Source organism: Leucopleurus acutus (genome assembly GCF_964270905.1).
Source record: "Leucopleurus acutus genome assembly, chromosome: 7".
NCBI classification, from domain to species: domain Eukaryota; kingdom Metazoa; phylum Chordata; class Mammalia; order Artiodactyla; family Delphinidae; genus Leucopleurus; species Leucopleurus acutus.
Window position 1 is genome coordinate 23,153,663 of NC_139150.1, and position 19,599 is coordinate 23,173,261.

Genomic DNA, 19,599 nt, shown 5'->3' on the forward strand with positions numbered 1-19,599 from the left:
GTTAATGCATTCTACAGTGTCAGCTAAGGGTCACTGGCATGCTCCAGCAGCTCTGGAGATAAGCATGAGGTCATTCCAGACTCGCTGAGATTAACCCAGACTAAGCAACATGGCAGCCAGCAGAATCTTCTTCAGGTCAATCCGTATGGCTTGCAACCAAAGTCAGAGAAACCAGTACAAGTAGAAGCAGCTGCATGACCCCGAGAGGCTCCGAAAAGCCCTCCTCAGCTGCCCTTGAGTGAGATGCAGGTCATGTGACTGAGGGATGTCTGAACACTGTCAGCTTATTTGTATCCGTGAGCGACCGTCCTTGTGGCTTCATAGCCCAGGATAAACTCCCCGTTAGTCCCCATTAAGCATGCCAACTCTGCTCCCGTGATGTGCAGGATTTGTGGAACGTGGGTATTCAAGTGATATTTGGGTAGCAAGAGAAGACATGCGTTATCCTTTATGCTAAGATACAGGGGATATCTCGATCCATCCAGAGGACTTTTCAGGACTAATGGACAGTTATTCTATGTTCATCTGTCCTGATAACTATTCCTCTTCCCCCAGTTTGTGCAATTGTAAATATGGGAAGAGATAAACCAGACGTGGACTGTGTCATGAGGGAAGACGTGCACACTTAGTCAAGTTTTAACAGCTTATTCCTTTGGACTTATTGGGTGTGGTCACAGTGGAATCGCTAAACTTACTGGGGTTTTTAGAATTATTTTTATTTATTTATTTTGGGGCTGTGTTGGGTTTTCATTGCTGGGTGCAGGCTTTCTCTAGTTGCAGCAAGCAGGGGCTACTCTTTGTTGCTGTGTGCGAGCTTCTCATTGCGGGGGGCTTCTCTTGTTGCAGAGCACACGCTCTAGGCGCACGGGCTCAGTAGTTGTGGCGCATGGGCTTAGTTGCTCCACGGCATGTGGGATCCTCCCGGACCAGGGCTCAAACCCATGTCTCCTGCGTTGGCAGGCAGATTCCCAACCACTGCGCCACCAGGGAAGCCCCTAGAATTACTATTAATTAATCTCTAGAAGCTGGTCAGCTGTCTGTCCTAATTGATGCAGGGAAGCCACAGCTACTGAGGATCCAGGGAATGGGCACACCTGGGTTTTCAGTAAATGGCTTTACTGCATCTTACCATTTCCTAAGGCTGGACCATGCCCATGACATCAGGTCCTGAGGGTGACAGGAACAGGATGGAAAGAGTTTGACTCTAAAAGGCTTAAAACAAACTGCCCCCGGATTTCAAATGCTTCCCCCTCGGACTGTACTGTGAGAGAGGAATAAACTTCTGTCTTTTCAGCCGGTGAATGAATTATTGGCTCACTTCGTTGACATCTACCTGTACCCTACCCGATACAGAAACAGACACCTGGAATTGGGGTGATTCCATAAAATGTGTGAACAGTGAGAGCCAAGGAAAGCAGATGCTTCAGGCTGGAGATTATTTCTATGATGCTCCAGAGCGTTTCCATAACTCAGTAGGTATTTGGGAAAACTCAGAGGGCAGACCCCATGCCTATGCGCTCAGGGAAGCAGTTGGGAAGAGCCAAAATTGTAGGGTGTGTTGGCTCTTAGTGACAGTGGCTACTTTTAACAGAGACTGTCCACATCCCACTCATATCCCCACATCTTTGCCACTTCAGCATACAAGCCCAATTTTCAGCTGCCATAGTACCATCTCCCTCTTGATGCTGGTCTGTGCTAAAGATGGGCTCTACTGAGAGAACGCAGAGCTGGCCCAGGACAACGACTGGAGGTTTGTTTGCTATTGAATCAAGTTGATGAGAAGGAAAGTTTGGGAGGTCAGAGTACAGGCTTCGGCGCAGAATCCTGCCTGGCTTTGAATCCTCCCCTCACCCCTGATCATATCACCCAGAGCCAGTTATTCAAACACCCTGAGTGCGAGTTTCCCCATTTGTAAAATGGAGCAGATACTAATAGAGGTGCCTCAAAGGAGTGTTGTAAAAACTGAAAGAAAGGGCATCCCTGGTGGCGCAGTGGTTGAGTCCACCTGCCGATGCAGGGGACACGGGTTCGTGCCCCGGTCCGGGGAGATCCCACATGCCGCGGAGCGGCTGGGCCCGTGAGCCATGGCCGCTGGGCCTGCGTGTCCGGAGCCTGTGCTCCGCGGCGGGAGGCGCCACAGCAGTGAGGGGCCCGCATACCGCAAAACAAACAAACAAAAAAAACTGAAGGAAATAATCCATGTCAAGTGCTCAGCACAGTGCCTGGTGCAGAGCTAGCCCTTAAGAACTATGGGCCATGCAGTTCCCTGAAAGGTTAAACAGAGTTACCACATGACCCAGAAATTCCACTCCTAGGTTTAAAGAGAATTGACAACATATGTCAACACAAAAGCTTGCCCATTCAAAGGTCAACTGATGAATGGATAAACAAAATATGGTATATCCCTAAAATTGGATATCTTTCGGCAAAAATAAAGGAATGAAACACTAATACATCCTACAAATGGAGGAATCTCAAAAATCTTATGCTAAGTACAAGAGAAGACATATTGTATAATATTATTTATTTGAAATGTCCAGAACCGGCAAATCCATAGAGGCAGAAAGCAGAGCCGTCACTGCCTAGTACTGGGGCGAGGAGGAGTGGGGGAGGGCGAGGCATTGGCAGTGATGGCTAAAAGGGTACAATATTTATTTTGAGGGTGATGAAAGTATTCTAAAATTGGTTGTGGTGATGGTTGCCCAACTCTTCAAATATAGTAAGAACCTTTGAATTGTACACTTTAAATGGGAGAACTTTATGGTCTATAAATTACATCGTAATAAAACTGTTTAAAAACAAAAAACTATGGGCCATGAATGGAGGAAGCGTGCAGGTGTATGCTGCCATCTGGTGGCAACCATCAGTTTTCCACTGAAGTGTAAACGTAAACGAAGAGCCACATTTGACCTCCACGTCTAATTGTGCAAGTGGTGTTTTCATCGTGGGTTTTTTGGAGTAGCTATATGTAGGTCTCAACAGATTCCTGGCTTGTGTGAAGAGTGGGAAACCTCCTCCTGACGCCCTAGGAAGGTTCTTGGCTGGGGAAGCTGCTTTTACTTTAGAACCACTGCCACCTAGTGGCCACATTCCATACTTGCAGGCAAACGTGAGCTTCTTGAAGTCAACGGAAAACATTGAAAACAGTGAGATGAACTCCACCTTCCCCGTGATCAATGAGGTGATTCTGTACCCTTCGTGTTCAGCTTGGGAAGTTCCTTGCTAAATGTCTCCTCGCAAGCTTCTAGCACCCTCTGACTCTCCACTGGTGCGAGTCAGTCTTTCTGGCATTTACTAAACATTTAATCACTTGGATATTTTCTCTTGCCCAAAAGAATACAAGTATATGGGTTCCCCAGTGAGAAGGACAGTTAAAAGCATCTAAGACAGTACAGGTGACCACTGGATGGCCCTATTTACTAGGCAGATATGGAAACATTACGTGACCTTGGAAGAGGTTTGTCCCCACAAGCCCAATGTTAAGGAAGAGCTCCCCCAATTCCAGCTGAAACCATCCTAACAAACCCCATTTTAATTTGTTCTCATATACACAGAGCTTGACACATAGTCGGCACTCAGTAAGTGTTTGCTGACTGAATGCAGGGCTTTAGAGGAAGTGAAGTGTGGAGGTGTGCAGAAGAGGAGTAAATAAGTACTAGGGATGTAACGTACAAATGATGCGTGGAATTAACAAGCTAGGGACGTAACATACAAATGATACGCGGAATTAACAAGCTAGGGATGTAACGGACAAATGATACATGAAATCAACAAGCTAAGAGTAGCTCCTGAGTTCTCATCACAAGGAAAAAATAGATTTTCTCTTTTATCTTGTATCTATAGGAGATGATGGATGTTCAGTAAACTTACTCTGATAATCATTTCACGATGTATGTAAGTCAAATCATTACGCTGTACACCTTAAACTTACACAGTGCTATATGTCAGTTATATCTCAGTAACACTAGAAGAAAATAAATAAAATTAAAAAATAAAGGGAGGAAACTCTGAGCACATCTATACCAACCATTCACCAAGCACTTTACACCCAACATTTAATTCTCATAGCAACTCCGTAAGTCAGTAATCTGATCTAGAGAATGCAAATAATCAAATGTCACTGAAAGAGTGGTGCGCCCAAGCCTGAATCCCCTGCCTGATCCCAATGGCTGAACGCTTGTCAGACCCTCACACTAAAAATGGAATTGCTCAGAGATACTGGGAAATTGTCTGCAACACAAACTGTACTGTATCACACATTTGGTCATCCCAGCATCTCTTCTTCCCCTTCCTCTGTCGCATACCTTGGCAACATGGGTGGGCACATGACTTAGGTTGGGTTTTTGTTTTGTTTTTTCTATCTAGGACTAATCATGATCATCAGAAGAGATGGTCAGAATCCTGTTATCTCTGATGCCTACCTGCTGTGACAGGTTCATAAGAGTCATTCCAAGCTAAGAAGTCTCTTATTAATTAGGCTCTAGCTCCACACTTCTAGGTCCTGTGCATCTTCTAGTCACAGTAGTTTTGTTCTCCACCAATTATTAAATATTCAGGAATTCTGAGAATCGGTTGTTAAACTGTTGGTATCTTGAAAGCAGCCATCACAGGAATATTTACACCACGGAAATTGACAAACACTCATCAGGACAAATGGGGGAAATGGTCATGGCTTCACCTGCCAGAAATAATTTTGTGGCGTGTTTGGCCTTTTGTCCATTCCGGCTCTTACTCCGTGTGCACCTGTTACAGGTTAAAGCACGCCTCTGGCGCCCCCTTGTGGCTTTTCGTCCCTCACTTAACCTAAAAGGTTTACCGCCTGGACACGCCATCAGCCTGAGCGTGCAGGCTTCCTCTAGGGCAGAGAGCTAGAGTTCCACAGAAGTAACAACAAAGCCCCTTTGCAAAGCCCCTCCCTCAGTCACCAACACTGTGCTCTGTCTCCTGAGACCAATGAGATGGGTCAGTTCATCCCCTCAAGGACCTTTACTCATTTCACTTTGATGTTACCCCTAAGAGTTTTCTGAAGGGGGTCAGGTCGTGAAGCAAGCACATTCCTCCCCTAGTCTACCCCCTATTCTCAACCCTGGCTACACATGAGAAACACCTGAGGAGCTTCTAAAACCAACCCATGTTCTGACCCCCTTTTAGGTAAAATGGCCAGAATATCTAGGGGTGAGGTCCAAGCACCAATATCTTTTTAAAAACCCACCCTGGATGATCCTGATGTGCAGTGCAGCCAGGGTTCGGAACCACTGGACAGCGGATGCTCAAACCTTGCTCTGTATTAGAGTCCTCTGGGGTGCTTTTAATTTCTATTAATGCCTGGGCTCCAGCCCAGACGAATTGAATCCAAAACGTAAAGCTCCCCAGGTAATGCAGATGGAGTCAGAATTGAGAAGTGCTGCTCTAGTCCCAAATCAGAATGACCTCTCGCTTTGCATCTCATCTTAAATTATGCAACCACATTATTCAAACATTTGCCATTGAGTCCTGACACTGTTATCAGCCTACACGATAAGACCTTCTTCCAATACTCTAAAGAATCCTTTGATCTCACCCTGAAATTAAAGTCTGAACATACATACTTTCTTCCTTATTTGCTCAGCCCTGGTCAGAGGGTCCTCACTCAAGAGTCTGAGTGAAATCCTGGTCCTGCTTCACCAAGACCCACAAAGTAGTGAGTTGCTGTGCTGGGCAAACACTGCCCCCAAGAAATATTCAAAACCAGCCCCAAACCACATGTGATCGTACCTGCAGCTTATAAATCCTGCATCAATTCCCCAAGTTTTCAAACATAAATGGTATGCTCAGACCCTATTCATTACTTACACTCCAGACCAGTGAGTCTCAAAGCAAGGGACCAGAAGCAGCATCTCCAGGAAACTAGTTAGAAAATTCTTGGGCTGCACCCCAGCCCTTCTGAATCAGAAACTCGGTATGGGTCCAATTCTGTGTTTAACAAGCCCTCCAAGTGATGCAGGGGTCCTCTCAAATGTTTGACAACAGCTCTCCTCAGAGGCAAATCACTGTTACTAGCCGAAGACCACAGCAGAGGCCGAGGCCGAGGTTGTCTAAATGAGAGGGCAGAGAAAACCCGAAGAAGGGGAAGAAAGATTTGTGATTGTGCGTCTCTAGGGGACCAACAGATCCACTCCACTTGTTGCAAGCCCCCCACCTGTGGACTTGGAGCAAGTCATCTGGGTAAGTCTACCATCAAGATGAACTGACAGTGGGATTCCTGTATCCTGGTGGAATTTTTAAAAAAAGTCTTTATCAGGCAAATGTTCTCTGAGAGAAGGCATCTGAACGCTTGGGTAACGCTTAAAAATTGCTGGTGTGGTACCTCTAGGTATTTCCTGAGGCCCCATTCTTTGCCTTAATGTCATCTTGTACATTTCAAACCTTTTGAATTCTTCCTTTTAATTCCCCATTTGTTTTCTGTCCCCCTAGCAGCCCAGTTCTGAATTTTGTGTAGGTTGTGTGCAGGGAGGGCTACAGTCACCACCCTCTTGTGACCCAAGGAGCCCATGATTAAAAGGAGCAACATTCCAAAGGAACCTCATTATTAGTCTCTTTGCCACCAATAAGACCAGGGCAGTTGATGTGGAATCTAAAAAAGAAAGAATGCTACAAATGTATTCATATACAAAACAGAAACAGACATAGAAAACATGGATGTGGTTACCAAAGGGGAAAGGGGGGAGGGATAAATTAGGAGTTTGGGATTAATATATACACACCACTATATAAAAAATAAACAACAAGGACCTACTGTATAGCACAGGGAATGCTACTCAATATTTTGTAATAACCTATGAGGGAAAAGAATCTGAAAAAAATAGAAATTATGTATAACTAAATCACTCTACTGTATACCTGAAACTAACACAACACTGTAAATCAACTATACTTCAATTTAAAAAAAAAAAGGAAAAAAACCACAGGGGAGTTGAACTAGGGGGTAGTGGCCACAGGCCCCCTCCAGCGCCCCACTGATACTTGACATCGCAGAGCAAAAGGCCTGCATACCTGTCCTCTGCTCAGAGGTTAAGGCCTCACATTGGTGGGTTTTCGGGGAGAGCCTCCTCAGTGAGAACCACCCCTAAATTCTTTCTACTCTGACCGTATCAGACTCTGCGTACCGCTCTCTTGCGTTTCCAAAGCCTGAGTGCCCACCAAATCTCGGTCCTTTGTATCCTGACTCACCTAGCGTTGCCTGATGTCCCCCAGGTGTTAGCAGTGACTGATGGAAAGAGGACCAGGACGCTGAATCCACAGCCAATCACAGCTCTACTGCTCCTGGTTCCTGGGGGGCACCCCTGGGACAGCAAGATTTCTTCCTGATTAGCTGGAGAGCTGGTGGCCGAATATTGGACTGAATGACTCCTCTCACTCCTTTCAGCCTGAGGCTGCGTGGCCTCCTTGACTCCTTTCCCCAGACTCCGCTTCTGGTTCCTTGACTCCCTCATCCCTTTGTTTTTTGCTACAGCTTTCATTGTGGTGTGATTTACATACCATAAAATGTACTCATTTCCAAGTGTACAATTCAGTGATTTTCAGTAAATGTAAAGCTGTGCAACTGTCATCATAATTCAACTTCAGCACATTTTCATCACCCCATTTGCAGTCGCTTCTGGTTCCTTTTTGGCAACAGGGATGCCTCGGTCATCTTCTCCCACCATCTCCTGGGAGAACTGATCCCAAAGGAAAGAGCCCAGAGGGAGTTCATTCAAATAAAGACACTTCTTTGCTGCTGCCACCAAAACCCAGCTCTCCCCCAAGATTTGAGCCCCTATCACGACCTCGGCCTCGGTCCATGAGAGCCCCTCGTCCTGGAGAGCATAGTGGGAGGAGGTCACCCAGACCCACACACATCATCAGATCTACTGGACCTTGTATGTGAAGTTGCCGATGTGCATTTTTACAGGAAGAGTGGGTAAGAGTAACAGTTGAATCAGAGTGCCCAGGTTCAACTTCAAGCGCTACTGTTTACCAGCCCCATGGCAACCGTTCCCTGACATGTCAAATGGAAATCAACATAGTACACCCCAGGGAATTCCCCGGCAGTCCAGCGGTTAGGACTCAGCGCTCTCACTGCCAGGGGCCCGGGTTCCATCCCTGGTGGCTGGACTAAGGTCCCGCAAGCCTCGTGGTGCAGCAAAAATATCCCAACCCCCCCAAAAAGCCAGAAGAGTACATCCCATGGAGTCGTAAGAAATAGATTACATTTGCGGAAATCACGGCAAGTGCCTGTCACATTCTCAGTGCTTCATAAGTGTTACCCGTTATTGTTAGAGTTTGATCCAGTTTTCAAAGGGGCCTGTCACCCAACCTAACCCCTTCCCATCAAAATTCAGAACTCTCACCAGAGAGACTGCAAGATGATGCCACACGGAAGAACAGGAGAATACAGTTGGGAAGACTGGGAGGTTTGGGGTGAGGGAAGATTGGAAGAAGTCCTGTAAGTGGGGAGAGACAGAGAAAGAGGCAGCTGGAAAGGAGACCCTAGGAAGAGAGATGGGCCAGCGGGTGGTAAGGTAGGGCAGGAGACTGAAGGTCTGGGTGCAAGTTAGCTCCGGGATGGAGCGGCTGGAGACTGTGGGGTTGGGGGGAGGAAGCTTCCTGATTCACCTGTGGTCTCAGATGCTCTGTGAAGTCTGAAATTCTCTATTCCTCAGAGGAGAGCCAAATACAGGTGCTGGGAATGGAATGAATAATAAAAATTAGAGCCTAAGAGCCACGTGCAAAGCTTGACCTTTACTGTTTGTCCTAACGTTTGCCCCACCGTTTGCCCCACCATCTCTTTGACCTTGGAGTCTACCTACCTCAAGAGGCATGTGTATCACTTCTGTGGGTCCTGTCGGAGTTTCCAGGTCTAGCCACGGCAGCTGGAGACAACATGGCCAAAGGAGGCACTGGGAGCAGCCTGTCAAAGGTCGGCCCCGCCAGCTAGTACTGCTTTCTTGGTTCCAAATATGCAAGGAGCAGATGTGGCCCCATGGAATTAGAGGCGAGAGCGCTGGCATGCTACCCTCGGGCTGCTCGGTCCTCCAACCTCCCCCGACAGTCAAACAAGTGGCCCTCGTTTATAAAAGCACAACACACACTGGATTTTAATGAGAAAATAATTGTATACTTGCATTGAATGCCTCACAATCACTATAAAACCGAAGCAGGATAGTAACATTGAAGTGGTTAACATACACAGGAGAGCCAGATACAGAGAGTATCATTTTCAAACACAGTATTGCTGCTTTGTGCCCCCTCCTCCAAAAAAGAAAAAAAAAAGTCATTTGGGTAAAGAAGAACACAAAATCAAAATTGGCAGCTCACTCACTGAATGCTTAAAATTCAGGAAATTGGTTCTGTTACTACAACTGGATATAGTCACCATCTCTAAACACTTAGGCTATTTTTTTTTCAATACATAGTTTAATTACATCCATTCTTTAGTTGGAAAAAATGTTTAATTATTTGTCTTCTGAGACGAGTCAACACTTAGTGTTCCTTGTTATGCCTTGTGTGTGTGTGTGTGTGTGTGTGTGTGTGTGTGTGTGTGTTGTGTATATATGTGGGCACTGATCTATATACTGCTTATATGTCACTGTCTAGGGTGGGCAGCATGCATGGGTGTAAAGAGGCAAGGAAACTGCATGTGTCATGCACGTAGGACACAGCCCAGCCTCCTGCCACTGACAGACCCTGTTTCCATAATTTCTGGATGAGAAAGCCAAGGAATGTCAGTCATCAGTTCCAGAGGAAAGTGAACACCTATCAACACTGCGGAATGGAATACTTTCAGGAAAGCTTTTAACATCTACAGAATCTAAACGTCTGTTCGAGCTGAGATTAACAAGCTCATGTGCTATCTGGGGGCAGGGATGGGCATCGGAGGCCAGGTTTTGGACAAGCCTCTTCTTCTCGACGGATTAGGCACGGATGACGTTCCGCCAGGGGTCTGCTGCAATCTTCACAAAGTTAAAGGGGTTCATTTGGGATCCCAGAGCCTAGCACAGCGCTATGTACAAAGCCATGGCCCAATGTTTCTTAAATGAGTAAAAAACTCAAGAGCACAGAGAAAATCTGGCTCTGCTAAGGGAACTTTAATTTACATTTTAACAGGACGATACGTGAGTGGAACAAGGAAATGGACAGCAGTCATCAGAAGGCAGCAGAAGGGAACAAGCAAAGGATGGAGATGTAGGGGCCACAGTTAAACGGTTTTGTGACTGTGAGAGAGTCACGGAAACGCTGCATTTGTTGCCTATCCAAAGTGCGAACCAAAGGATGCCGGCTCTATAACTCTACATAATAAGTGTGTCTGGGTCAATCAACTGCAGTCAAAGACCAACTCATCTGCCTCTAAAGCGATTCCAGGAATTGTGTGGCCTCCTAAGCTTTCTTTTCAGCTGCCCATTCTCTTCTCAAATGTAGTTTTAAGGTGGGTACACAGTTTCCTTCAAAACAGAACCAAAAACTTCAGGGAAGTCCTGAGCACTGTTTCCTCTTGCAAAAGATGGGGAGTTCATCTGTATCAAGTCTATGGTCACTACCAGATCCAGAGTTAGTCCAGAAATCATGAAGCATGTTTCACTTTTTGTGCAACCCACAGAACCATTCTGTTCTCCAGGCATCCCAGCAGCTCCTGCATCCCTGGGCCACACGATGCTGCTGCCCCAACTGTTTTCATTCCCGTGCCTGTCTTGGGAACGAACGCTGGAAATCCTCAGACAAAGCAGCCTTCTTTCCTGGGTGCCCCCATTTCACCTGTCAGGACTCCTCAGCTCATTTTCCTGGGAATGTCTGTCTCCATGCCAGCCTCTCCCACCTGAAAATAAATCCCTAACGGCAGGGATCTTATCTGTTTCCTATCCCCAGCGTCTAGCACGTTTTGTTGACTATTCGTTCAGAATGTTCAGGAGCATGAACCATATAAAGATGACGCCAATTATCCATCTGTAGAATTTGGCTTCAAATTGCAAGTTCCCTTGGCCGTTCCAAAGGATCCTTGTAGGTTATCAGAGTTCCGTTTTTTACTGTGTGTCCACCACTCGCGTATGAATAAACTTTCCCCTAACGTTGACACTAGTCTAATAAAAGAAGATAACGTTTATGAATCTACGTACAAATTTGGTGGGACTGTTACTTGTCAGGACAACACATTAGTGCTTATGACATAAAGACATAAAAACAAAAATGCATTTTAGTGAGGTCTGACTTACTTATTGCTTTTTTAAAAACCACAGTTTTAAAACAAAGGGGACGGAAAAAAAGGCGGCTGGTCAGTTTTTGTCTCATGGTCAGAACTGAAAAATTTCTCATCCAGAAATTGACGGCATTCAATGACTGAACACCCTTATCATATTGCTTTAAATGACAGAAAGAGTAAAGCTGGTGTCCTTTAGCGTATACTAAGCATGGATACAAAGCATGAGAATAAATATGGTACTTTCCTAAATGTCAAATTACAAAACTGCTCAAAACTTTGCCATTGTGACCCATGCAAATACCATGTTAGGTCAACTTAATATTACAAATACTGCATCAGCTCGGAGCCTCTATATCCTTTTCATAAAAAAGAAATTCTCACTCACTCCTGACGCTGGCAAACAGCTTTGGAGGAAATAAGTGAACACCCTTGTCCCATGATCATCCTGGAATTTTAATCCTCACACACACACATACACCCTTACTCATGAGCACACATGCGCTTTGCACGCATACACAAAGGCATGTGTACACACACACACACACACACACACACACACACACACACGCACGCACGCACGCACACCACCTTTAGGATTTGTAGCTGAACCTAAGCCTGCACTTAAGTTTCTATTCTATATTTTTCTCTGTATCATCCTGAAAAATACTGGTTGCTCAGAAAAAATAATCTCTCTAACTTCCTTACCTGCCCACTCTTTCCCCCTCCCTTCTTCTCTGTCTACCTTTCGTGAGCTTTCTTTACTGTCTCTTTCTGATTGATCCAACGTATCATTCTTCCTACTCCCCTGAAGGTCCACTTTACATATAAAATATAGTTATAAACACCTCTTTATTTCTCATCGTCTACCTCTCTAAGGCAGAGTTCGCCCTTTTTTCAATTATTACCACTCTAAAAATACCCCTCCCCTCTTGAACCAAGCTGTTCAATGTGTATAGGTTTTATACATGGATATATTCCCCCATCCCATCATAAAAATAGTTGTTGCCCACTAAATATAGTTTTCATATAAAGAAACAGAATTGTGAAAATGTGTTCTCATAAACTGCAGCTCAGTCAATATCATAAGCAGACAAGATCCTAAAGCTAAAATAATCCATTTGGTTTGGCTTTCTCCCCCCCTTCCTAAACCTCCTAATGCAGAACAGGTTGTGTTTGCAACATGAAGAAATCTTGTCTTCAAAATTTGGATTGCGATCCTCAATTGCTCCCAATTCAAAACAATTAAACGGAATAGACATGGAACCATAGTTGCCTCTTCTGGGCAAATAGAGAGAGAAGCATTATTTTATAGCTGCTGGAGTAAATGGGGTTAGTCCAACACCTCTGATGCTATGATGGGTGGAAACTGGTGCAGGCACAGGGAAATATCCTCTGCTGGGTGGATGGCATCAGCTCTGTGGCTTCTCCAAATGGCCACATTACCAATGTTTTCCTCATCACCCAGAGAGGCTAGTCTTGGTTCTGCCTGTAGCAACCATGTCAATTTGCTTGTAACTTCTTTGTCCTTTTGGATCAACTGTGGTCCAAACCCAGGGGATTCTTTGAGTTACAAAAAAAAAAATCCTTTCTCTTCTGACTCCCGGGAGTTCGTGTTTGATGGGTGGACTTCTTTTTTCACTTGATTTTTCATCATTGTACATTGCAACTTCTTCTGGTCTGCATAAGGATTGCCGAGTTTGTTTGCACTTTAATAAATATTCTATTAAAATGCTTTGATGTGTTGATTTCTTGGTTTCTTGGGAACCCAAGCACCAAAGAAGCTTCCTGGGTGGAAGGATGTTGACTATTCATTGTCCTCTTCCTCTTGGTTGGCATAGATCCCCGCCTCCCAGCGCAAGGCCAATGCGCTCTTTCTTCGATTAACCCGTGTGGCCTCAAGGACCTGAAGAGAGAGGGAAAAAAATTACGCAGAATTCATGATTGTTCATTATGAACACAAACCAACTTCTCTGTTTCCTTCCTCCTTTCCCTCTCTCAACAGCATCTAATGAGGGGGAAAGTGGTAAAGCGTCTGGTACAGCTCGGAGGTAGGAGAGACATGAAAGTAAAGGTGGCGGGGTGGGAGGTTCTGGGTAGCATTCACCTCAGAGCCAAAGTTCACTTTTGACCCATCATTTTCAGTATAGAGAGACAATTTTCCTGAAATGTTCTGCAAGTTTCGTTGAACTAGACCTGACTCTGCATCAAGTTTTTAGATAACGAAGCGGATTGCTACATGCTACAGATCAGTGCAGTCTGATGGCAGTGATCTGTATCTGCGCTATCCAATATGGCAGCCATGAGCCACACGTGGCTACTGAGCATTTGCAATATGGCTAGTGTGGCTGAGAAACTAAATATCTGATTTTAACGAATTTTAATTTCAATAGCCTCATGGAAATAGTGACTACCATACTGGACAGCACAGCTATGGACAGTCTTGGTCTCTTCATAAACAAGCAGACGGGAAAGTAATTCCAAACAACTGAACCAGTGTGAATTCATTCCACCAAGCTTTGTGGACCTACATAAGCTGTGATCATATTTATACCACAAAAATCTACTTTGGTATAATTACGCTTGAAAGAGAAATTAAGTGAAAAGAAAAAGAGCTTCTCAGGCCACTAAAACATGGAATCTGAGCATTTTGATGTAACTTCAGGGCCACAGGTGCTGGTAAAGGAAGTGAAAGGTGACAACATCAAGGACAAATAGGCTCACCACCATTGGGGTGAGGCCACCCTCCCTCCGGCTCCCCAGGAGAGTCTGTGGACCCCAGGGGGGATCCTTCGCCCGTCTGCTCCAGCTTGAGTTTGGTCCAGATGAATGACATTTAGGTTGCCAACGCAGGAGAAACGGCTCAATTTCATGATACTGCACAGAAAGCAAGCCCCTGCATGCCAACCAGTTCAATGACTGGGGCATTAGCTTAGGATGTGCAGTTTCTGAATTTAAAGTCTAGCAGAGCCAACACTAGTTGGTTATCCAACCAACAGGCGATGAAGTCTTTGCTTATTCTGAGAACAATCATTCTGGCAAGGGACAGATATGCTGGCAACTCCAGAGAAGCAAGGAGAGGCAGGTTTACCGGCAGTGATGGGAGCCCAGACGTAGTAAGCAAATTCTGGTCAGATTAAAGGTCTGGGCAGGGAGCGGGCATCTCAACTTGCTTCTCTGCACCTCTGACAAATGCATGGACTTCCCAGAGCAGCAGTGTCTTTCCTCCAGGAAGGCTTCCCCAGTCCTCCTAGCAGGGACGGCTTTGACCGGATGTATAGGACACAACTCAATCATGTCTCCTGAAGGAATGTTCACCAGGAAGCACGTAAGCCATGCCCTAAAGTGTTGGTGTGTAAACATATCAAGGTCGCCTAGTCAACATCTAAGAATAACAAATCAGTAGGAGGAAAGCATGTTTCCAAGTCTGGTAGAGTTAAACAGTAGAATCTTCTGGTCAAGGCCTGGTAACATGGTACTGGAAGGCAGTGAGGAACTGGAATTGCAAGTCCTGAGCTTTGTTTCCAGCCCTGTGCCTGTCGTTCATGGCATCTTGAGTCTCAACTTCCTTTATCTGTAAAACGGACACAACACCTGCCCTATTTCACAGGCTCTCTCAGGAAGCAATGCAGCCTCTGAAGTCCAGGCAGGTCTAAGTTTAAATCCTAGTAACTATGTGACCTTGGGAAAGTTTATTACCCTGTGCCTCAGTTTCCTTATATGTAAAAAGAGAATAGTAAAAACCATAGTACCGAGGTGGTCTGAGGAATAAATGAGGCAAATAAATGAGGCAAAGAATGTACCAAAGTTTCCAGGGCATAGCAAATTCTTAAACAATAACTACGTATTTCTCTCATCATGTGAAAGGGCTTTATAAGCAATCACGTGGTATTCAAACATAAGGTGTTTTGACAAGGAGCTCTACATTGTGTAAAGCAGTCATATGTTTGCCTTGCAGACTGTACATACAAACTGAAAGGTTTACATAAGAGCTAAAAATAAATCTAAGGTTCTGAAAAAAATAGTCCCCATCAATTTCAGATGTCCCTTGTCTTGTATTTGGGCCCTATTTTAATTCTCAATCATCTTGAAAATTTTAATTTACTCTGTTCTTTGGGAACCCATTTCAATCCATCTATCCATCCATCTTATAGCTATTTATTGGGTTCCTACCAAGTGTCGGGCACAGGACTTCATGTTCAGGATAGAACAGTCTCTTCCCTCCTCCAACAGGCCTTTTGAAGATTCAAAAAGCCAAGCCCTGGGCTTCCCTGGTGGCGCAGTGGTTGAGAGTCCGCCTGCAGATGCAGGGGACACGGGTTCGTGCCCCGGTCCGGGAAGATCCCACATGCCGCGGAGCGGCTGGGCCCGTGAGCCATGGCTGCTGAGCCTGGGCATCCGGAGCCTGTGCTCTGCAACGGGAGAGGCCGCAGCAGTGAGAGGCCCGCGTACTGCAAAAAAAAAAAAGCCAAGCCCTTGGGGAAGGTATGTGAATGAGCATTTATTCCACAATTAATTCAGAGTACTGTGTGTGTGTGAGAGTGTGTGTGTGTGTGTGTGTGTGTGTGTGTGTGTGTGTGTGTGTGTGTGTGTGTGTGTGAATAAAGCTCTAGCAAATCTAGAACTTTTGTTCTAGATGTCTACATATTAACTTTATTTCCTAAAGTCCATTCCTTTCCTTTCTGGGTTAAAAAAAGGTCTTGCCTCTGGGGCTCTGGTAATAGTAAACACTTACATCACAGGTATCATGAACCAGCTACGGGTTTTAATCCTCGCCTCTGTTCTATGGGATTCACACTATGCATTTCACATATGAAGAAGCTGAAGCACAGAGAGGTTTAAGATAATCTAACATCAGTTAGTAGGAGGAAGAGCTAACATGTGCACCCAGAGCTCTGGGTGCAGAGTCGACGCTCTGGGCCGGCGTTCCACGGCTGCTCAGTGGCGGGGGGGCGTATGGAGGAAGAAGCATCAGAAAGGGCAATAAATACACTCCACAGGAATGGAGAGAGAAAAACATAAAAGATAATAATAATACGAAGACCCGATTTAAGGTTTTATCGTTTTCACAAATTAAATCAGATTTAGGTCTGGTGGGAGGAAAAGAAAATCAATTCTCTTTGAACAATCCTCTAGTATTAATTTTTCTCTCCAGTGCTTAGGGAATTCAAGTGAATCACTTCAGTTTGAGCAGCAATCAACCTAGATAATTTTATTCTGGGATATAAAACAAGAGACAGATACGTTAAATAACATTTATATTAATAGTTTGTCCCTCATATCTTCCACTGAAGGCAGACAGGGCCCAGTCTTATCTTCCTTGGATGTATTTGACCAGATTTTCATCAATCTTACGTTGACTCCAAGGGGATGTGGGCTCCTAGGGTCTAATTCTTAAACCAGCATTTCCTCACTGAGACCCACAATTAGACACTGAAGAAGGTCCATGTAATGATATTTTCAATATTCATTTTACAGTTTGTGAAAAGAACCTACTGATAAGCATCAGCTCACGTCTACAGTGAACCATAATTATTTTGCTAAATATGGAGATGTGAAATATACATTGTGCTATAGGTTAGCACAGCCAGTTTGAAGAGTAGTTTGCAATAGGTGGTGAACGGGAGGATGGGTAAGCCCTATAACCAGTACTTCTACCCCTAGATATATTTAGAGACTTTCTTCCATAGGTCGCACAAAGAGCTGTGTAAAATAACATTCATTGACTCATTGTTTGTAATGGCAAAGAAAAGGTACAACCTACATTTCCATCACTAGAAGAATGAATAAACAGATATGTATTCACTCAATGGAATACTATATACGGCAATTATAATGAGTGAACTAGAGCCATAAGTATCAACATGGACACATCTAAAAATGATGCAGACAGGATAAAGAGTACAGGATACTACAATATGATCTATTTATAGAAAGTTCTAAAACATGCAAAACCATTAGATATAATTTATGTACATAGACATACGTAGTACAAGGATAAAAACATGCATGGAAACAATCAACACCAAACTCCAGAAAAATTCCCTCTCAAGAGGGAGAGAAATGGGAGCTGGGAGAGGTAACAAGAGGGCTTGAATGGTATTTGCAATATTAATTTCTTTTTAAAATATTAAGCAAATATTATGAAATGATAAGAATGCACAAAGCTGGCTGGGGGCTTTATTATTTTACTTTGCCATATCCTTGACACATTGGCATGCCAGCTCCATGGCATCAGGGACATTGTTCAGGCGACTGCTGTCTTCTCAGAACCCAGAAAGTGCCTGATGTGTAGTAGGATCTCAATAAGTTGTCAACCAGGTTAATGAATAAATGATTCTCTACAATTCTGTATATTTACAATAATTCTTTTAAAATAAAAATACAATGCTCTAGAAATAAAAAATATAAAAGCCAGTATGCTTTCTCATAGCATATAAATAAGTCAATATATATGTGGAAAAAATAAAAATATTGTGCTTTTTCATAGCACAGGTTTGTGAAATCTGTGTAAAGGGAAGTTGTAGGGGAAAGGAGGCGGCTTGGGGGAAATTCAATGCTTAAAAAAGCTTCCAAACCAAAAGTACAGGTTTAAAGATGGAGGCGGGGGGGGGGGGTACTGCGTTGGTTCGCAGTAGGAATAAGTTATCCTAAAGCGATGGCATGGAGCTCTCTGGGTTTGTGTTAAGGTAAACAAAGGACTGATCCCAACCGACAGCCCAGTCCTCTTGAGCTGCATGGTTTTCTAACCAGACCAGAGTAGATTTGCTGTCAGCGCCTGAAGAAACAAACAAACAAAAATCCAAACAGCCCATTGGTCGTACCCTCTAGTGCAAACATCTTCCAGATCCATGAGCAAGACAGAATCTTCTCCAACCCAGAGCACAGCACAGCAAAGCACAGCCGCGTGTACCACTGTTGCATGGACGCTAACATTTCAAGGCAATCACCCCATTCAGAAAAGGCAGGGAGAAAACCCCATGAGGAAATGGCAAACCACGACAGCATGCACCTGGGTCAGGCATGCAAGAAGACCAAGACAAACAAGTGGAAAAGTACCTCGGAAGTCACCTTGCAAGACAGTAACTTAGAGGTGTACTGGCAGAGAGGGAAAAACCAGGGTTAGTACATGGCAGAGACACACTCACAGAACGCCCCCCAGCTGGGAACTGGCACCACGCCGGTGAGGGGGGAGGGGACACAAGAGGGGAGATAACATCAGGAGACCAGGACACACCCACACCAAGACTTGCTTCATCTGATATTCGTTTATTTAAAAGTCTGTATCTTTTGCAGCAAGTAGATACCCTATTATTCCTCCATAAAAATATCAGATAAGCCATACTTCGTTAATTCAAGATTTGTTGCTTCCATCTTCTGTGCTTTGAATTAACAAGATTCTTCCCCCCCCGGGGTTATATGCAACCAGCTGCCCACCAGCAAGATCCTTAAGGACGTTTTGGATTTGTTAGAATCTATTGCCATCTGTGGACAAACAGCCCTTCCCCTACCTGTAGGCATCTCTGAACGCCAAAGTAGTCTTGTAGTCTGTTGTCCCACGAAAAGAAGACCCTAACCACAGACAGGGGATGGTCTGAATGCGAGGTTTGCAGAGGCAGATTCTCTGGAGCTGATCTAAGGATGGCACTGCCAAGGGAGACCAAGCAGCCTCCCTCATCACGACCCTGCGGGTCCTAAATAAGTTCCTGAAAGTGGAGTGATTAAGTAGGAACTAAAATGATCCTTTAGTTCCTATAAAGGAAACTAAAAGTCACTATAAGAAAAGCTCAGAGAAAAAATGTCCCGGCTGTGGGTAATGAGTTAGAAGGACTGACTCTGGACAGCCTCCTCCAGAATAGTGGTCATGACCTTGCATTTACACTCACGACCTTAGAGGCACTGATTGGTTTCTGGCATGGTGACCATGCCAAAGAGCCCATTGGACTGGATAGGAGGGATCGTATGTCTGTGATCACTGACTGCTTCTTAGGTACTGCACTTAAAAATCACAGCTCTGGGGCTTCCCTGGTGGCGCAGTGGTTGAGAGTCCGCCTGCCGATGCAGGGGACACGGGTTCGTGCCCCGGTCCGGGAGGATCCCACATGCTGCGGGGCGGCTGGGCCCGTGAGCCGTGGCCGCTGAGCCTGTGCGTCCGGAGCCTGTGCTCCGCAACGGGAGAGGCCACAGCAGTGAGAGGCCCGCGTACCGCAAAAAAAAAAAAAAAAAAAAAAAAATCACAGCTCTGTAATGATCAGACTGATGACCGGGGGCTGATGATAAACGTGGAGTGCTCGTCTCCTCTGCGCCTTCCCAGGGCATGTGTGAGAACCCGAGAGAGCTGGGGGCACAAAGCATCACTGATGTCGGCTGGGCTTCCCATACAGCCTGCG

General features: G+C 45.0%; 1 protein-coding gene across 5 annotated transcripts in view; it reads right to left on the reverse strand.

Moving 5' to 3' along the window:
* Positions 1-9,556: 9,556 nt before the first annotated feature.
* The window catches only part of PALM2AKAP2 (PALM2 and AKAP2 fusion), a 355,342-nt gene continuing 345,299 nt past the window's right edge, over positions 9,557-19,599 (reverse strand). For 4 of the 5 annotated variants that reach the window (XM_082843083.1, XM_082843080.1, XM_082843082.1 and 1 more), the window contains one exon: positions 9,557-13,115. In XM_082843083.1, coding sequence (XP_082699209.1) covers positions 13,017-13,115 — 99 coding nt within the window. In that variant the 3' untranslated portion in view covers positions 9,557-13,016. The remainder of the gene's footprint in view (positions 13,116-19,599) is intronic. The other variant, XM_082843081.1, reaches the window with a different exon arrangement.